The sequence below is a fragment of the Cyprinus carpio genome, chromosome B21 (assembly GCF_018340385.1).
Source record: "Cyprinus carpio isolate SPL01 chromosome B21, ASM1834038v1, whole genome shotgun sequence".
Taxonomy (NCBI): Eukaryota; Metazoa; Chordata; class Actinopteri; order Cypriniformes; family Cyprinidae; genus Cyprinus; species Cyprinus carpio.
This window is the reverse complement of record NC_056617.1, coordinates 12,250,085-12,267,128: the sequence shown is the minus strand read 5'-3', so window position 1 is coordinate 12,267,128 and position 17,044 is coordinate 12,250,085. Positions and strand designations below refer to the sequence as shown.

The 17,044-nt window shown below is 35.0% G+C and overlaps 1 protein-coding gene across 6 annotated transcripts in view; it reads left to right on the top strand.

Moving 5' to 3' along the window:
• LOC109110213 (RNA binding protein fox-1 homolog 3-like) overlaps window positions 1-15,550 on the top strand; it is a 148,660-nt gene extending 133,110 nt beyond the window's left edge. For 3 of the 6 annotated variants that reach the window (XM_042747515.1, XM_042747520.1, XM_042747518.1), the window contains 5 exons: window positions 890-1,022; window positions 1,252-1,291; window positions 4,922-4,980; window positions 7,237-7,315; window positions 10,364-10,886. In XM_042747515.1, coding sequence (XP_042603449.1) covers window positions 890-1,022; window positions 1,252-1,291; window positions 4,922-4,980; window positions 7,237-7,315; window positions 10,364-10,408 — 356 coding nt within the window. In that variant the 3' untranslated portion in view covers window positions 10,409-10,886. Of the gene's footprint in view, window positions 1-889; window positions 1,023-1,251; window positions 1,292-4,921; window positions 4,981-7,236; window positions 7,316-10,363; window positions 10,888-15,495 lie in introns of those variants that run through there. The other 3 variants (XM_042747519.1, XM_042747517.1, XM_042747516.1) reach the window with 2 other exon arrangements.
• Window positions 15,551-17,044: the final 1,494 nt, after the last annotated feature.

The following is a 17,044-nucleotide window of genomic DNA, read 5'->3' as shown; positions in this document are numbered from 1 at the left end:
TACAGGGAGAGATCAAACCCTATGGTTAGTTATGCAGATAAAATTATAAAAGAAAACTAAACAATTACATTTGGTGAGAAATAAGAAACGTGGAGGGAAGACATGGGGAAAATACATTTGTTGCTCAATAAAATAGGTAAAAATAAGAATAGAATTGTAAACACAATACTGTACATTTGCTAGTCAGTTTAAAAAAAATGAAAATAAGTCAAAAAAAAAAAAAAATACTTTGGGTGTCCAATAAAATGGGTAAAAATTAGGCAAGAATGGTTAATAAAATACATTTGCTAGCCAACAAAAAAGGTTAAAAAAAAAAACCTTTTGGTAACCAGTAAAATTTTTACAAATAAGATTTTTTTTTTTTTTTTTTTATGGACAATACAATTTGTAAAAATTAAGGACAAAACTAGGAAATTACTTTTTTGACCAATAAAATGTGTCAATAAAATCTCTAAATAAGAGAGAAAAGAATGGTTCAAGTTACATTTGCTGGCCAATAAAATGGGTAAAAATAAGAAATGAAATGTAAAATGAGAAAATATTGTTTAAAAAAATACTTTTAAAATATTGTTAAAAAAATGGTTGGCCAATAAAATGGGTAAAACTAATAGGTGACTGATAAATGTGTAAAATAATAAGCTTGGATGGTAAAACACGATAGATGCAACCCATATCTAGAGACCAGATCATTGAGACCTGAGGGTGCAAGACAGTAAAAAAACAACTAGCAACCAGCAAGAATACCCTAGCAACATGACTGAGTTTTGCACATGCAAACAGCACTCCGGTTGTCTTTATAAGTCTCACTGTGTGATAGAGACACATGCCTCTCATTTACTGCCCTGTGCATCCTCATAAATGTTCCCTGTGTCTGTGTGTGTGTGTATAGTGACGGGTTTCCCGTATCCCGCAGCAGGAGCGACGGTGGCGTACAGAGGCGCTCATCTGCGGGGCAGAGGCCGTGCCATTTACAACACCTTCCGCACGGCTCCTCCTCCTCCACCCATCCCTGCGTACGGCACGTGAGTCTTTCTCAGCAAATACTGATCTGTGCCATAGTAATTAAATCAACTGATACATAATTAATGCAATTAAAAACAATCAATTGACAGCTGTATTTGGACGAGAGATTTTTCAGGCTGCAAAGTCATTTATTTCGCACAGTCATGAGACTTAATTCCTGATGCAGCATTTCTGATGCTCATATGTGTGATAATCAAACGCTCTCGTCGTCTCTTCTCTGTCTCACAGGATGGTGTATCAGGACGGATTCTACGGTGCGGAGATCTATGTGAGTAACTGAGATTCTTGAGGGACGAGAGCGGAGTGTAATTCCAGTACAGGATCTCTGGTGTCAATTAAGCGATGCCTCGCTTTTGCCAAGAAACCTGACAACCCAATTCTAGATTCCCTTCAGTCACCATAAACTCAGAGTTTGGCAAAGGAGCAAAGAGCTCTCCATGTCTTCCAGCTTCAGCACACACACACAAAATACTGCATTCAAACCATTCCTGCATTTGGCAGATGTGTTTATCCAAAGCGACTTGAGTTGCATTCAAGGTATATGCTTATAAGTTTGTGCTTTCACTGGGAATCAAACCCGTGACCCTAGTTCAGTGCTACAGGCCTGGAATGGTTTAACAGTTAAAAAGGAATGGAAATAGAATCTTGACTTGTTTAAACAGCAGTATGTTGGTAGAATACTGAGGTGAGAGTTCACAGAGAACAAACTGGACTCCAGTTTAGTGTTGTTTATGTACATCTGCTGCTTGTGCTGTTAGTGTTTGTGGGGGGGAAAAGAGGTTAGGAGGTGAACTGAGAGCAGAGAATTAAAAAAATACTTTTTATAGGAAGAAATACATTTGATGAGCAGTAAAATTGTTAAAAAATAAGAAAAATGTGAAAAATGCATTTGCTGGCCAGAAAAAGGTGAAAATAAGAAGGAAAAAACATTTAGTGACCAATCAAATTGGTCAAAATAAATAAGAAGCAACTGTGAAAAAGTTAGGTTTGGTGGGCAATAAAATGGGTAAAAATAGGTGGGGGGGGGGTGCATTTGGTGGCCAATAAAACTTAAAAATAAGAACAAAAACAGTGGAAAAACATACAGGTGGACAATTAAATGAGTTAAAATAAGAAATGAATGATAAAATAAATTACATTTATTAGCCAATAAAATTGGTAAACATATGAAGAAACTGTGAAAAAGTTACATTTAGTGTCAATAAAGTGGGTAAAAATAAGGGAAAAATAAAGTGTGAATGGATAAAAAAATCAACCTTCAACTGGACGATAAAACAGGTGAAAAAGATGAGCTTTCATTGAAGAAGGGAAGAGTGTGTGTGTGTGTGTGTGTGTGTGTGTGTGTGTGTGTGTGTGTGTGTGTGTGTGTGTGTTGTAGTGGTTTGTTGATTGTTGGCTGTGGACCCTCAGTAGTGAGCGTTTTGTGGTTGGTCTGCAGTGAGTCACTGATGAGGTGAAGTGGCTTCACATAAAAACACACACACACACACACACACACATGTGAACACACACACACACACACACACACACATCTGTAAGACGTCTCACATCTGTGTCACCCTGATAGTGACACACTGACCCGCAGGAGGACAAACACATTCACACATCTCTCTTTCACTCACCTTCTCTGCTCTCAGTTCATCTCCTTACCTTTAATAATAATAAAAATTAAAAATAATAATGTTTTCAGTTTGAAATGCTGCATATTTTTTATCTATTTTTCATTTTATTTTGTAATTTGATTTTAATCAAATGAGAATCTGTGAGGAATATACTCATATTTTTGGATGTTTCATATTTTTAGTGTCTTAGAAATTGTTACATTACTTTCCTCTTTATTTTTATTTGCTTTCTTTTCTTTTTTATTTTTCACTTTTCTTTTTCATTTCTTTTTCTTTTCATTGTCCCTCCTTATTTTTTCTGCATTGCATCCTCTTTTCTTTTCTCTTCTTTTCTCTTTTGTTTTCACTTTTTTTTCTCTTTCTTTTCACATTATTTTATGTTTCTTTTGTTTTTTTATTTTCTTGCTTATTCCCCCTTTTCCTTTTTCACTTCTTCCTTTTTCACTTCCCATATCCTTTCTTTTGTTTTCTTTCCTTTCTTTTTTCTTTTCACTTTTTTTCTATTTTATTTCTCTTCAAGTTTCACTTAGTTTCTTTTTCTCTTATATTACTTTTTACCCTTTTTTATTTCCATCTTTTCTCTTCTCTTGTTATTCTTTCTCATTTCTCTTCTCTTCTGGTCTTCTCTCCTCATCTCTTCTCATTCTTCCCCCATCATGTTCTCTCTCTCTCTTCTCTCATTGTCTGTTCTCTCATCTTCAGCGGTGTGGTCTGTTATATTTAGCGTCGGGGCTCTTGGTGTCCTGATAAAGGCATGTTCTGTGTATTGGGCCGGAGGTGCTGACAGTCTGATTTATTACCCCGTGTGTTCACAGGCGGGGGCTCCAATCAGGGCGGTCCCGCAGGAAGTTCACCACGCCTGCTCCTCCTCACTTCCTGTCCCCAGGGGAGGGGTCACATGACCTCACAATCCCCCGCTCAACCTCTAACCTGATTTCATTTCACTTTCACTCCCAAACTTCCTCTGATTCAAATGGTTTTCCGAGTGATGGGAAACTCAGCTCTTGCCGTAGCGTTGGAGAGTCTCTGTGTGCTCGTTTCAGTAACGCACAAACCGTTCAGTGCTGACTGTCTCAAATTCTCCACTCAGTAAACTTTCTGTGCCCGATTTAAATGCGCTACACATTATCAGTGTAAGCCTTCCACACTCAGCATCTCAAATATAAATCAGGAGCGTTATCGCGTGTTGCAGCGCCCCCCAGTGGTGCCTCGCGGTCACTCATGGGCGTTGTGTGTTTGTCAGGCCGGAGAATGTAAAACAGTGGCTGTTCTCGTTCTGACGCTCTGATTAATGTGTGTTATTAGCGATCTGCCTACAGACAAATGAGCTCGACTCCACCTCAGAGTCTCTGCTGATTATGATACAAGCGGCAAATCTACCAAATCTGCTCCGTTTTCTGGAGAAACCAACAAGAACCAAGAAAGATGTGTTTCAAAACCTATAAAGATGACATCTGAAGGCATCATACACACACACTTCTAAGGATGCTATACAGATACTAGGCTGTAGAATTAAACCTGTACAGTCTGACGTATGATATAATAGAAAAGTGTAATTTTTAAAAATGGAACAGTTTATTAAACCTTTACACAAAACATAAACGAAAAAGTGTGCATATGTTTTTATTATCGTATTGTAGTATGAGATGTAGTATGAGTAGTGAGAATATGGGGGGGGGGGCAGCTCAGTTTTATTCAGAGAGTAAACTGAGCAAAAATATGCAATTTAGTGCTGATGCTGAAATTTAAATGGACAAAAAGTGAGATGGAATTCTGATAGCTTGTAAGTCAATGAGATCTTTATAACAGTATAACAGATAGGCCTACTTACATAAAATGATATAAACATAAGTCGTCAATCTATGTCTCCAATAATATGTCTTAGTATGATAATATTTAAATGCTTTGTGATCAAAGCTCTGTAGTTTCAAAACATATAATGCAATACAATACAGTGATAATTGAGAGATAATAAATGTTCCTCAAAAGAGACACGTGAAGCACAAGCTGAAGATGCACATTTGTATAATTATACTAAAAGGCCTTTTACTTGCTAAAAAAAGTCTAAACTGTCAATCAGATGACAGAAGGCATGGCGTGGATTGTGTGCAAGAGGTTTACCGGCAACATTTTGATCATGTTGGTCATTTAGAGGCCATCAAATGATGCAGTATTTCATAGTAGGTGTGTGCTGTAAATCTGTTGGGGTGTGATAGATAAATGATAGTTTTGTTGTTTGTTTTGTGTTGATCTTTTTGTCATTTTTGTGTTTTCAGGGTGGATATGCGGCGTACAGATATACTCAGCCTGCAACAGCTACAGCGTACAGCGACAGGTTCGAGTTCTTTCAAAAACATTTATTTTGGCATGCATTTTAAGTTTTTCAGATAAACAAAATCTCTTAGCAATTTCAGGGTTTTTTTTCTGTTTAGCTTCAGTTTGTATTTATTTCCATTTTTGTTTTATTATTATTATATATATATTTTTTGTATATAACCATTGATAACAAAAAATGTATTGCTTTTTAATGGATTACTTTTTTTATATGATTAACAGTATTAAACTGTTAAATGTAATATATTGTTTTAATTATTAAATTAATATTTTTTTTTCTTTCTTGTTTGATGTCACTGCTCATTCTCTATAGCAGTGGTGCATGTTTTATTATTTCAATATTTTTTTGTTTTTCTATTTAAACTGACCCCAAAACAGTATTATGTTAATATAGTTGTGTACACTAGTCAACAAAAAAAGTTCATCAAAGTTGAAAAAGTCCTAAAACCTAAAACCAAAATGCGTTCTTGTCTCAGGACAACTTTAATAAACGTTTTTGATCCACTTCAAATATTGACTCCTATATTAATATTTTGAGAATTTGTTGGTGTTTATTAATGTAATTAGCTTTTTTTTTTTTTTTTTTCAGTTTTTGTGTTTTTGTCATTTCTATTGTTTTGTTGCTTTTTAAATATTTCTTCTTAGCTTTAATTTTCATTTATTTCAATTTTAATCATTTTAGTGCTTAAGCTTATTTCTCAGCAACTTTACAATGTTCATTTAAGTTTTCCATCTAAATTATTTCACATGAGGAAAAAAATCAAATACAGCCAGAGTCTGTATAGCAAGTCTAAGTGAGCCAGCAATTTGCTAATGAGGAAGAGAAATAAACTTAATTCAAGCCCTGTCACTGAAACCAATTCACAATTTTAATACACAGTTTTGCTTCGCAAGGAAATTTGTTGTTTTAAAGGATGTTTAGCTATTTTTACTGGAACACAAAACAATAATACTGATTACAAAGATTAATGAAATGATGTTTTGTGCTGTGCCGAAGTCAGTGTTATGCTTTCAAAGCAGGTTTCTTGCCAATCCAGACTGAGTCAGCACAATTAACATCCAGTTTCACACACACAGACATTAAAGCGTATATATCTCTTACAGTAAAGCTGGCCTTTTCTCTCTCGCCCTCCGTTCGTCTGCTGGAGTTGTTGCCTACAGCCGAGGGCTTGTGTTTTCTTATCTGCTCTCTGCAGACCTTCATTTGCAAGCTGTGTGTGGAGAAGAATCAGAAGAGAGTGGAAAATATGCAATATATAAATGAAAGGAAATGACACGTGTTGTCCTTCCTGTGGAGGATTAGTTCCAAACCAGCGACACGAAGCCTGCGGCACCTCGTTTTCCTCTTTCACCTTTCCTTCCCTCACTCATTATCTCTTTTCAGTCATTCTTTTGCGCTCATGCTTAATTTTTCTTCAGTCTTCTTCTCTTTTCTTGTCGTTTACCTGACATTGTTTCTTGGAAAAATAAAAACACGTTATGAGGGCCGTTCGACAGAAAGTTTTTCTTAGGCAGATTTGAAAAAAAAAAAAAAAAAATGCTAAAAGCAAACAAAATGTGACTCCCTATGAACCCGTTCACATCTGAAGTCTGAAAGTTTTGATGTAGTTTCTTTCTGTAGAAAGCCCCCAAAATTCCAGTCTTAGTCCTAAAATGTATCTACTGTATACATACTATTCACTGCAGTTTCCAGCTGAAATAGTGGCAGTTAAGAACCTTTATTACAACAACCTTTATTCTTTTATACACATTTTGATTACAGGGGCAGATTATTGATTAATAAAGACTTATATTCATGCACAGTGCTATGTTTTGACCTCAAAACACTTTTAAAATAGCACCTGATTTAAAAAAATAAATAAATAAATAAATAAAATAAAACTGATGTTTGCATCACATAACAAGCCCCATGGCTTCAGTGACATAGTAAGCTTGCTCAGTAGCGCACCCGGTGCATTGCATTTGTGATGCAGGTCATTATTTGTGATGCAGGTCATAATAATTTGGTATTTCTATTTACTTTAATTAGTATTTATTTTGTATTAGCACAGTATTCGCACCAAGTCTGAAAATTTTGGTGAAGTTTCTAAGTTGGTGAGAATAGTTTTGTTGCATATAGTGTATTTTAGTTTCGATATTTGCCTCACATTAGATATTTGAGTCACATTACAGAAGTAAAATAGGTTGTAAATGCTGTTTTATGTTGTGAATGAGTGCTAATACGTGTTAAAGCATCTCCTGATTGATGTTTCTGCAGTTATGGGAGAGTCTATGCAACTACTGACCCATATCACCACACCATCGCCCCGGCAGCCACCTACAGCGTGGGGACCATGGTAAGATAAACCACTGTTATAAACACAGAAGAGTCAGAAGCAACACACAAAAGTATGTGCACTTTGTCAGAATTGTATTAAAAACTGTTTCCCACCTATTTGTCCACCGCATATGTGCCAGGTGTGTTTCTGTGAGTCGTTTTTCCATGACACGCTCCCTGACGAGAGGAAGTCAGTCCGTTAATGTCTGTTTTTAGCTAGCGTTTGCAGCTAACATCAAAGATGAAGGCACTAATGGGCCGTCAGAGTGAGGAGAGCTCTTCTCTTCTCGGCTGCGTCGTTTGGTCTCTATTTCCCCTAAATTAACGAGCATGTAATGCATGCAGCAGTGTGCCGTGGGACAGACTCGATTAAAGGAAGGAGACGACAGAGGACGGTTTATTTCCAACCACCTCTCTCTATCAGAAAGAAAAAAAAAAAGACTCTTGTTTGGCACTCCGGCATGCATGCAATTTCTCAACGACAAGGACGTCAGCAAAACACATTAAAACGAAACAAGAAAGAAAAAAGAAGCAGTAGTAAACAGTTCCCCGGTGCAGCTGCTAGCTAAAAGCTTTCATTAATTAAGACGCTTTGTTTGAGACTCTCTTCATTTACTTAATTAAGACTGTGCCTGTACGCTTTTCTTTAATTCCTGCTTCCCTGCAAATTTCCTTCCTTGTTTCTTCATCAACAGTGAGAAAAATGACCCCATCACAAAGCCGAGAAGCCCCGTCAGTGGCTCCGTTCCAAAACATAGTGAGCCGCCTGTCTACTGCTTACAAAGAGACTGTTCTTTCATTGGCAGCTGCTAGAGAAAGCACAATTTTGTGTTGAACTACTTATGACTTGAAACAACATTTTAAAAAGTGTTAATAATTCATTTTTAATTAGACTGACCTTTTTCATTTATTTATTTATTTATAAATTCAATTATATTACATTGTAATATTATTTTCCTACACAATTGTGGATGGATGTTTTGTTGCAATGCATTCTGGGATCACACACAAAGGATGCAATTGCAAAAACACAATTTTCTTTATTAGTATTTTATCACAAATCATGATATTTAAAATAAACTTGTAATCTAAAAATAAAATGATTTTTATGAGAAATAAATTGAAATAAGGTAAAAACTTAAAGAATTGGCAACTAACTAAAAGTAAAAATTAAAACAAAAAGCTAATTACAATTATTTAAAAACTAATAAAATTACAACAACAAAAATGACAACAAAAACTTTAAATATAAAAATTAATTCTAATTCAGTAAATACTGTATTTATATATATATATATATATATATATATATATTATATATATATATATATATATATATATATATATATATATATTGTTAAAATACCACTGACCACGATTCAAGAATTTTTAGATATTCATACTAGAAAATTAGAAGAAGAAAAAATACTGAGGAAGAAAATAACTTTTAGCAGTGTGCATCTGATGCTGTTACACCATGGCTGATCACAGTTTGGCCAAAAAAAAAAAAAAGTATCTTAGAAGGCTTTTCAATGCTGTCTAGTTAGGGAGTTCACTAGGTTTTGGAACAGACCCGAATTTTCCATTTATTTATGTGTGTGTGTTTGTGTGTGTGTTTGAGTACTGATGCAGAAGAACCTGAGAACTCTGATTTACAGAGCAATCAATTGATCCCTCATCTGTCAGAGAAAGAGAACTTTGGTTTTCGGCTCTTTCATCATAACTTATTAACACGACGGCACAAGATAGGAGAGCTTTTCGCTTTTAACATTCTTTTAATAATTAGTTCCTCTGAGGTTGCATTAAATTCTTATTGCTGGTTTTACCAGCATCATGAAATTGCAGAAGGCTTACACCCAGACCAGCGAGCAGGTTCCCCCTTAAATTAGGGAGAATTATCCTTTGAAGGTCTCGGCTTTCTGGAGTAAATGACACGTATGGTCCGGTATCGTGGGGCGTGTTCGAAGACCATCACTCACTCCCACGCCTGCAAGCTTTCTGCACCCTAAACTTTAAAGAGAATAATTGTACATGCCTTTGAACACCATTGGAATTCATTTGATACATCGTAGTTTGAGGTCTATAATGCTTTCAAAGTCAGCCGATGCCATTTCTGCACAATGTGTGCAGACAGAACGCTACTGAAATTGCTAGTTAGTGACTCTGTAATGAGATACCCAAAAAAGAACCAGATCCCTTCATGGGCAGCACACGACCCCTTGATCTCACCATTATTAAACTTAAGTTTTAAGAAGTTTTCTAAATCAGTTCTCAGAGTTCATCAGCATTAGTGAACACACACACACACCGGTAAAGGAATGGTTCACCCAAAAATTAAAATTTGCTGAATATTTTTCTCACCCTCGGGCCATGTAAGATGTTAAATGAGTTTGTTACTTCAAGAAAACAAATTTGGAGAAATTAGTAGTATTAGAAATTAGTTAATAGTATTACATCACTTGCTCACCAATCGATCCTTTGCAGTGAATGGGTGCCGTGAGAATGAGAGTCCAAACAGCTGATAAAACATCACAATAATCCACAAGTAATCCACACCACTCCATTCCATCAGGTAATGTTTTGTGAGGAGAAAAGTTGCATATTTGTAACAAATAAGTCCATCATTAAGATGGTTTAACTTCAAACAGGCTAAAATAGTCCTCGATCCATAATATTGCTTTCCCAATAAAAGGTCACCTTGTCTGACTCAGACGAGAAATATGCACAGATCAAGCTCTGTTTACAAATCAAAACAGGCCAAAACATCTCTAAACAAATATGTGGGTGGATTTTGATGTGAATGACAACATGTTTTTAATCAGCTGTTTGGAGTCTCATTCTGGCGGCACCCATTTACTACAGAGGATTCATTGGTGAGTGATGTAATATATTTCTCCAAATCTGTTCTATTGGGGGAAAAAAAACTGACTTTCTTTTTTGAGAAAAATACCCCTATATATAAATCCAAAAATCCAAAAGAAAGAAAATTACCAAAAGCAGGAATTCCGTCGTTGCCGTGACCACCAGCTTGACTCTGATTGGTGCTCTGTCATCTTTGATGTTGCAGGCGAGCATGTACAGAGGAGGCTACAGCCGCTTCACACCCTACTAGAGAGACTAAACCACTGATTACGCAAACTGACACACAAAACCAATAGACTCGTTCTGCAACACGGAGCTTGATTTCAAACAAAAATGCTTCCAGGTCACCCAATGACCTCCTCCCGACAACATTCTCTCAAGTGGACGTTGTGGAAATCAGTGGGAAAATCAGAAGAGCAGCTCATAAATGTGGAGTTGATGTCAGATTTTTTGACTTTTTGATTTTAGAAATTTTTTAACGTCAGCGGTTTTTTCGCATTTGTGTTTTGTCTGCAAATGCAAGGACAGTGTGTCAAAAAGCATTTTAAAATTGGAAGAAAGTGAACTATTATGTGGTCCTTTAGATGATTGTTTTTCATTATTGATCATTTTATGTATATAAGCTGCTAGTGTGAATTCAGACATGAGACAAAAATATCTCAGGACTCTATTCAACTTTTCTCTGAATCCAAAATCACCCCAGCAGACGTTCAGATATATATATATATATATATATATATATCTATATATAATATATATATACTATATATATTATATATATTATATATATATATATACACTTCACCAGATATTGCCAGCATACACTAGTCTCTGTGGTCTGAAACTGTGTGTTTGCTGTATGAATAAGTAGTTCTTGTTTAGTTGCTGGGGTTTTATTTGAAGGGTTTCTATGCATGTTGTTTCCGAGATGAGAGGACTTGTCATATGTTCGGCCCTCTCATGTTGCACTAACAGATTTACCTCTGTACACAGTGGACAGGTTTAACTCATGCTAACTAATGCTGATTGGATGCGTGAGTGCTGGTACATGAACATATAAAGGATTAAACCATCATTTCATATAAGGAAATATTGCATAAAGTAATTTTGCAAGTTAACAGAAGTAGAAACTTTTGAGCTGGTATGATTTTCAGAGGAAGGACAAAATAAAGTTATATGCATCAAGAAAGTACAAGGAAGTTACTTTTTAAAGTTCTGACATGGTGGGGGTGGGACTTGTGTGCTGAATGCTGATGGTTGAGTTATCTAGCACGACAGCATTGTGATTTCAACCACCATTTATTCTGGATAATAAATAAGTTACATCGTTATGGTGTCACGGAAAGGTCATTTTAAAAGTATTTCAGAGAAATGTAATCAAAAATCTGCGGTTTGTTTTATAAAGACAGGGGTCAGATGTTGTAAAATTCTGTTCGCCGTTCGGAGACGACACGGTGAGCTCAGTGATTCATGTATCCGCCTAGATATAACTCAGAGTCCTTATGAAATTGTCTCTTTAAAAATAAATAATAATGATCCATTTTGGTACATGGGAGAGTATCTTTGAGATTCACAGAGAAACTGAAAATAAAAAGAAGCACTATATATATTTTGCTTTCGCTTGTAATGAAAATGTGAAAGGATTTCTGTGGAGCGTTTAAATGAAAACGTGTGGTACACACATCATATTTCGTGTTATGGGTTACACAAGAACGAGTTTAAAGTAGCAAGGCCAAGGCAATGTATGAGTTTTGCCAGAATTACCGGATTTGCGATGTTTTTGCGCAAATCTGACACAAGTCACGGTTCTGATACATTTATGAGATTTTCACCAGGTCTATTTTGTTTCCGGTCCTTCAGACTCGTGGAAGAAAACACAGGTCCAAAATACATGGGGAAAAAAAAGTGTTTATTTCCAGGTATTTCGGTGAAAAGCGGATTACAAAATATATCTTTAAATCTGTTTTCTCAAAGTTCTCTCTCTCTCTTCAGTTTTACCTACATACTGTACACCAAACTAAACATCATTCAAATTCATCTCTACCTACACACTTTACAACCTAAACACAGCACACCAAACTCATCCATAAATTCTGAAGGTTTTTACAGAGGGGTTTGTTAATAGATCATTTGCCATCCAGACACAGGCACATGAGGTAAAACAATGTTTTCCAACCCCTGGTCTTGATTTTATTATTGGAACCGACAACACTTCATCTATTGTTTATTTTATTACATCTGTTATGATGCATTGTCAATTAAAATTACATCACCAAATTTTACAGATTTATTTTCAAAATGAGTTTGTTTCTCCACTTCAGCAGCACTCACGAACACCAAATTTTACAGATTTATTCCTATCTATAGTCTGAAGATTTTTATAGAGGGGTTTGTTCATAGGCATCATTTGACCGGTGATATATTAGATGCACTTTATCTATATGATATCGCTGTATATATATATATATATATATCGTTATAAATATATGTATCCATAGCAGCATATCTGATAAATTTTACAGATTTATTCCTATCTATAGTCTGAAGATTTTTATAGAGGGGTTTGTTCATATATCATCTGCACTGATATATATATATATATATATAACATTTTATTCCTAAAGCATGATGATTTTTTTTTTTTTCTGCCTGTTGACAGTATTTTCTGATTTATAGAGTGATAAAAAGATATATCCACAATCCCTTATTTAACTTAAACTTTTAACTCTAATATGTCAACAAAATCAAGAAAAAAGAATAATAAATCCTTCACCAACCATTCATAATAATTATTATCAACAATTTCAAAAAATTACATAATAAATAATAAAAAAACTCACTCACATTAATAAAAAAAAACAAACATTTAAAAAAAATAAATAAACAAACACAGTTTTATACTGTATGTATGGGTGATATATTAGCCCAAATATTTACTCTGTTCACCTGTAGTGTCTTGCCTTAAACATACTAAGACACAGTGAGGCATAAAGAATCAGAAAAAGTATAAAAAAACCTAAATAGACAGGAATGTAGAGACGCTGTCTGCTGAGAGTTTCTTGTCTACATCAGATGTCACGAGAAGGTCCTGCACTTCCTTTTCCACTCCATACCTTCAATCTGAACGCATTAATGATTAAATGTGAATCTGTTCAGTCTCTACCTCATTGATTCGAATGCAAAACATGGATAGAGACCTACGTAGTGTGACATTTTTTAATAAATAAGATAGAAACTCTCAAGATCACATCCTCGAGCTCATGTTATGATGCTTTGGACTGAAGTCAGCTCCTATGCGCTGTAAAATCTCATTTGATTCACATAATTAGGGCTATATCCTTAGGTCGTATGTTGAAACTTAACTTTGAGTGATGTGACTCATGCAAACGGGCCTTTATGATTAAAATAATTGTAGTACAAGTTAACAATGTTTACACCCAAACATATCAGCAGAATCTTTAAGGACATTGGTTCCTCTTCTCCTATTTTTCCCAGATCTGTTTTAGATTTTTGCATATCTTAAAGTCACTGTCACAATTATGACTTTGCTGTTTTGAGGGAGCTCTTGTCTTTTTTCGTTGTGTAAAAATAAGAGAATAGTTTACACTCCAGTATAAAACGTTTTTGCACTGAACTGCAGTATATGTAAGTCTCCAGCAGACAGCTGCTCTGTGTTTTCCTCTTTGTATCTCCTGCAATTTTATTCTGCTTTGACCTGTTAAGACTGCTGCTGTTGATGTTCAACCAGAATGTGAATGTGAAAGATGTGATTTGTTGTTTTATTTCCACTGTTTCGACTCATGTTAATGTGCAAAGAACCAGCAAATGAAAAACTATACATATGACATGTATTTGCTTATTGTTTTAATGTATTATTAAGTACATGAGGGGTCAGATAATTTTTCTGCAGCTCATAAAGTCAACATATCAGCACACAAATTGATATGATTATTACTCACGTCTATGAAGTCTTCAGGTCTCGACTCATTCAGACCAGCATGTTTACCTGCTGTTTAAACAAAACAACAACAAAAAAAAAAATAATAATAATAATAATAAAAAAAAATTAAAGACACTTAGAGTTGAAAAAAAAGAAATGGACAAAAAGCAAAAAAAGTTGTATATATGTATATATACTTCATAAATATAATATGATTCTCTATAAGCATTTCAATACACTTGTATAATGGATTTTGTGTCTGAAATGTTTTATTCTTTATGTACTTTATTTTCATTTGTTTTTGTCTGAGAGTTTTGTCAAAAGTACTTTTGTTTGATATATTCAACACTGTATATGACGTGGTCTTTTTGCATATGAAAATATTTGATGTTTATATATACAGTACAAGTTCATTATAATTCATGAATATGTCTACATAAAATAAAGAGCTTACATAAGCTGAGGTCTCTTCCCTTATATGTATATAAAATACAGCAGCTCCAAAACATATTTAGACACATTGCAATAATGTTTAAGACATGTTGTGCACTTACAAAATGTGCCTCTGCTGTCATTCTTGAAAATAAATTACAGTTGCTTTAATATTTTGTAATTTAAGGAATAGTTGATCTGCCCTTCTGTCATTTCTTGTATTCTATAATTTTGTATTTTTTGAACACAATTATTTTTTAAGAATCTTTTCATTCTGTGTCCCGTTTTCTAGTTAAAATATCTAAATGTTCTTAAAACGAGTTAAATGTACATGAAAAGCAGCGTTTCTTGTTCATAAACCTCACTTATTTTAATGAAAAACGTAACTGTTTTTTTTTTGTTTATTTTTAAATGTATGTATTGTTTAACTTCATTATTTCATACATTTATTTATTTGTTTTTTATTTATTTAATTTGCAGTGTACGATATCTTTATGTGAGGTACAGACAGATAAAACTTCTCAGTGAAAAGATTGAAATGTCAGTCATGCTCACACTATTTAAAAACGTATGTTTTGCCATGCTGTCCTGCAGATTTCAGCTCCAACCCCAATCAAACACACCTGAAGCAGCAAATCAAGGTGTTCAGGGCTACTTGATAATTACAGACAGGTGTGTTGGAGCAGGCTTGGAACTGAAGTCTGCAGGATGGTAGCTCTCCAGGAGCAGGGTTGGAGATCCCTGATCTAATGTATTTGTTACATTGAGTAACTTTAATTTGGGTCTGTTCCTCACATAAAGCATCATACAGCTTATTAGACTTAATATATTGTACAAGTCATATGGGTTGACATGAGAGATTTTGGGGCTGCATGCTGTAGATTTCATCCTGAAACTGAAATGATATCATCTGAAGCCAACAAGCATCATTGAATAAATTCTTATCTGCTTTTGCTTTTTTTTAGTAAATACAGCAGAAGAAAAAACTATGAGAGAGAGCGATAGATCTACACAGAACACCACAAAAAAAAAAACAACAACAAGAAAAAAAAAAATATAGAAAAAACAGAAGAAAAAAAAAAAAAGTGCCAGCAGAGAACATAAAGGACAAGAATACAAACAGATGGAAGAGAAAGAAAGAAAACACATTCAGAAACATTTTATTTTTCTATATGTTAACGTTCATGGATGGAGCAAAGACTTGTGTGCATCTCAGAGACGACAGTAAACTGACGCTGATATGACCGTGCAGGGATCCTCATGCTATGGCCCCGCCCGCAACATCATCCACCAATCATGAAGCGACTTATGACTGGGGAGGAGCCAATACACATGCCGAAGGCTGCATGACTAATGTGTTTCCTGTGGGTGGAGTCATTGTGCGTGCTGTGATTGGTTGCTTCAGCTCACATCCTCATTGGTCATTAATTCACCTGCTTCCTGTGGAGAGATGTCGCCAGACTGCTTACAGGATACAGTTCACCCTGTGTGGGCGGAGCCCCTCATTCACTTCCTGTGGCTGATGTCATAACTCACAATACTGACCAAACTGCCGACCAACTTCCCCTGGTTATCATTCTTAAACATTCTTAAACTAAAGATGTCAACTACTGATCAATGTTGTCCAGTGGTAGAGTGCGCGGTCAGGGTGTTGGTTCAGAAAGGGCAGTGCAAAATTTCTAATTAAGATTTACAATTTAAATAAGAATGATTTTATGGACAGTTTACATTGTTATTCATTCTGTTGCACTTGAGGGGCTGTTCACACATAACGTGGCTTTGCGTCTAAAAACACAAGACAGTGCTTTTAAAAAGCGCCATGCAGAATGCCTCCTCCGCCAAGACACTGTCCAATAAAACAGTTGCCATGCCAACTTGCTTCTCTAAATAAAAGCTCGCAATGCTTTCCCTACCTCTGGGGTTTTCTGATTGGTCCACTGTTTTGGAACTGACATGAATGAGCAGATGAAATTTGACATGGCATCTCAAAAAACGCGGCGCTCATGCAAGATGCTGCAAATGACGCAAGCGCAACGGTCATACACATCCATCTAGTGCAAATTGACATAGAAGAACAATAGAAAAGTAGCGCATTGAACTGGGAAAAACACATTGTGTGTGAACGCCCCCTAAGAGTACTTACAATGTGAACTACCATTTAGAAGATATAAATAATTAAGGAATAGTTAGATTTGTTAATGTTTATTAAATTAGTCTCATCTGCTTACCAAATCTGCATTTATCTGATCAAAACTACAGATATTGAAAATTTAAAACAATAATACTGTGAAAAGTTATTACTGTTTTTGTTTTGTTGTTGTTGTTTTTCAATACATTTATTATTATTATTATTATTATTATTATTATTATTATTATTATTATATGTGTTATTTATAAAACATGGGCAGAAGGATCATCTATGTGATATTTATGCAACAATTAATGCAAAAAAGAAAAAAAAATGGCTTGACATTTACACATAAATACAAAGTAACGTTTCACCCGAACAAACAC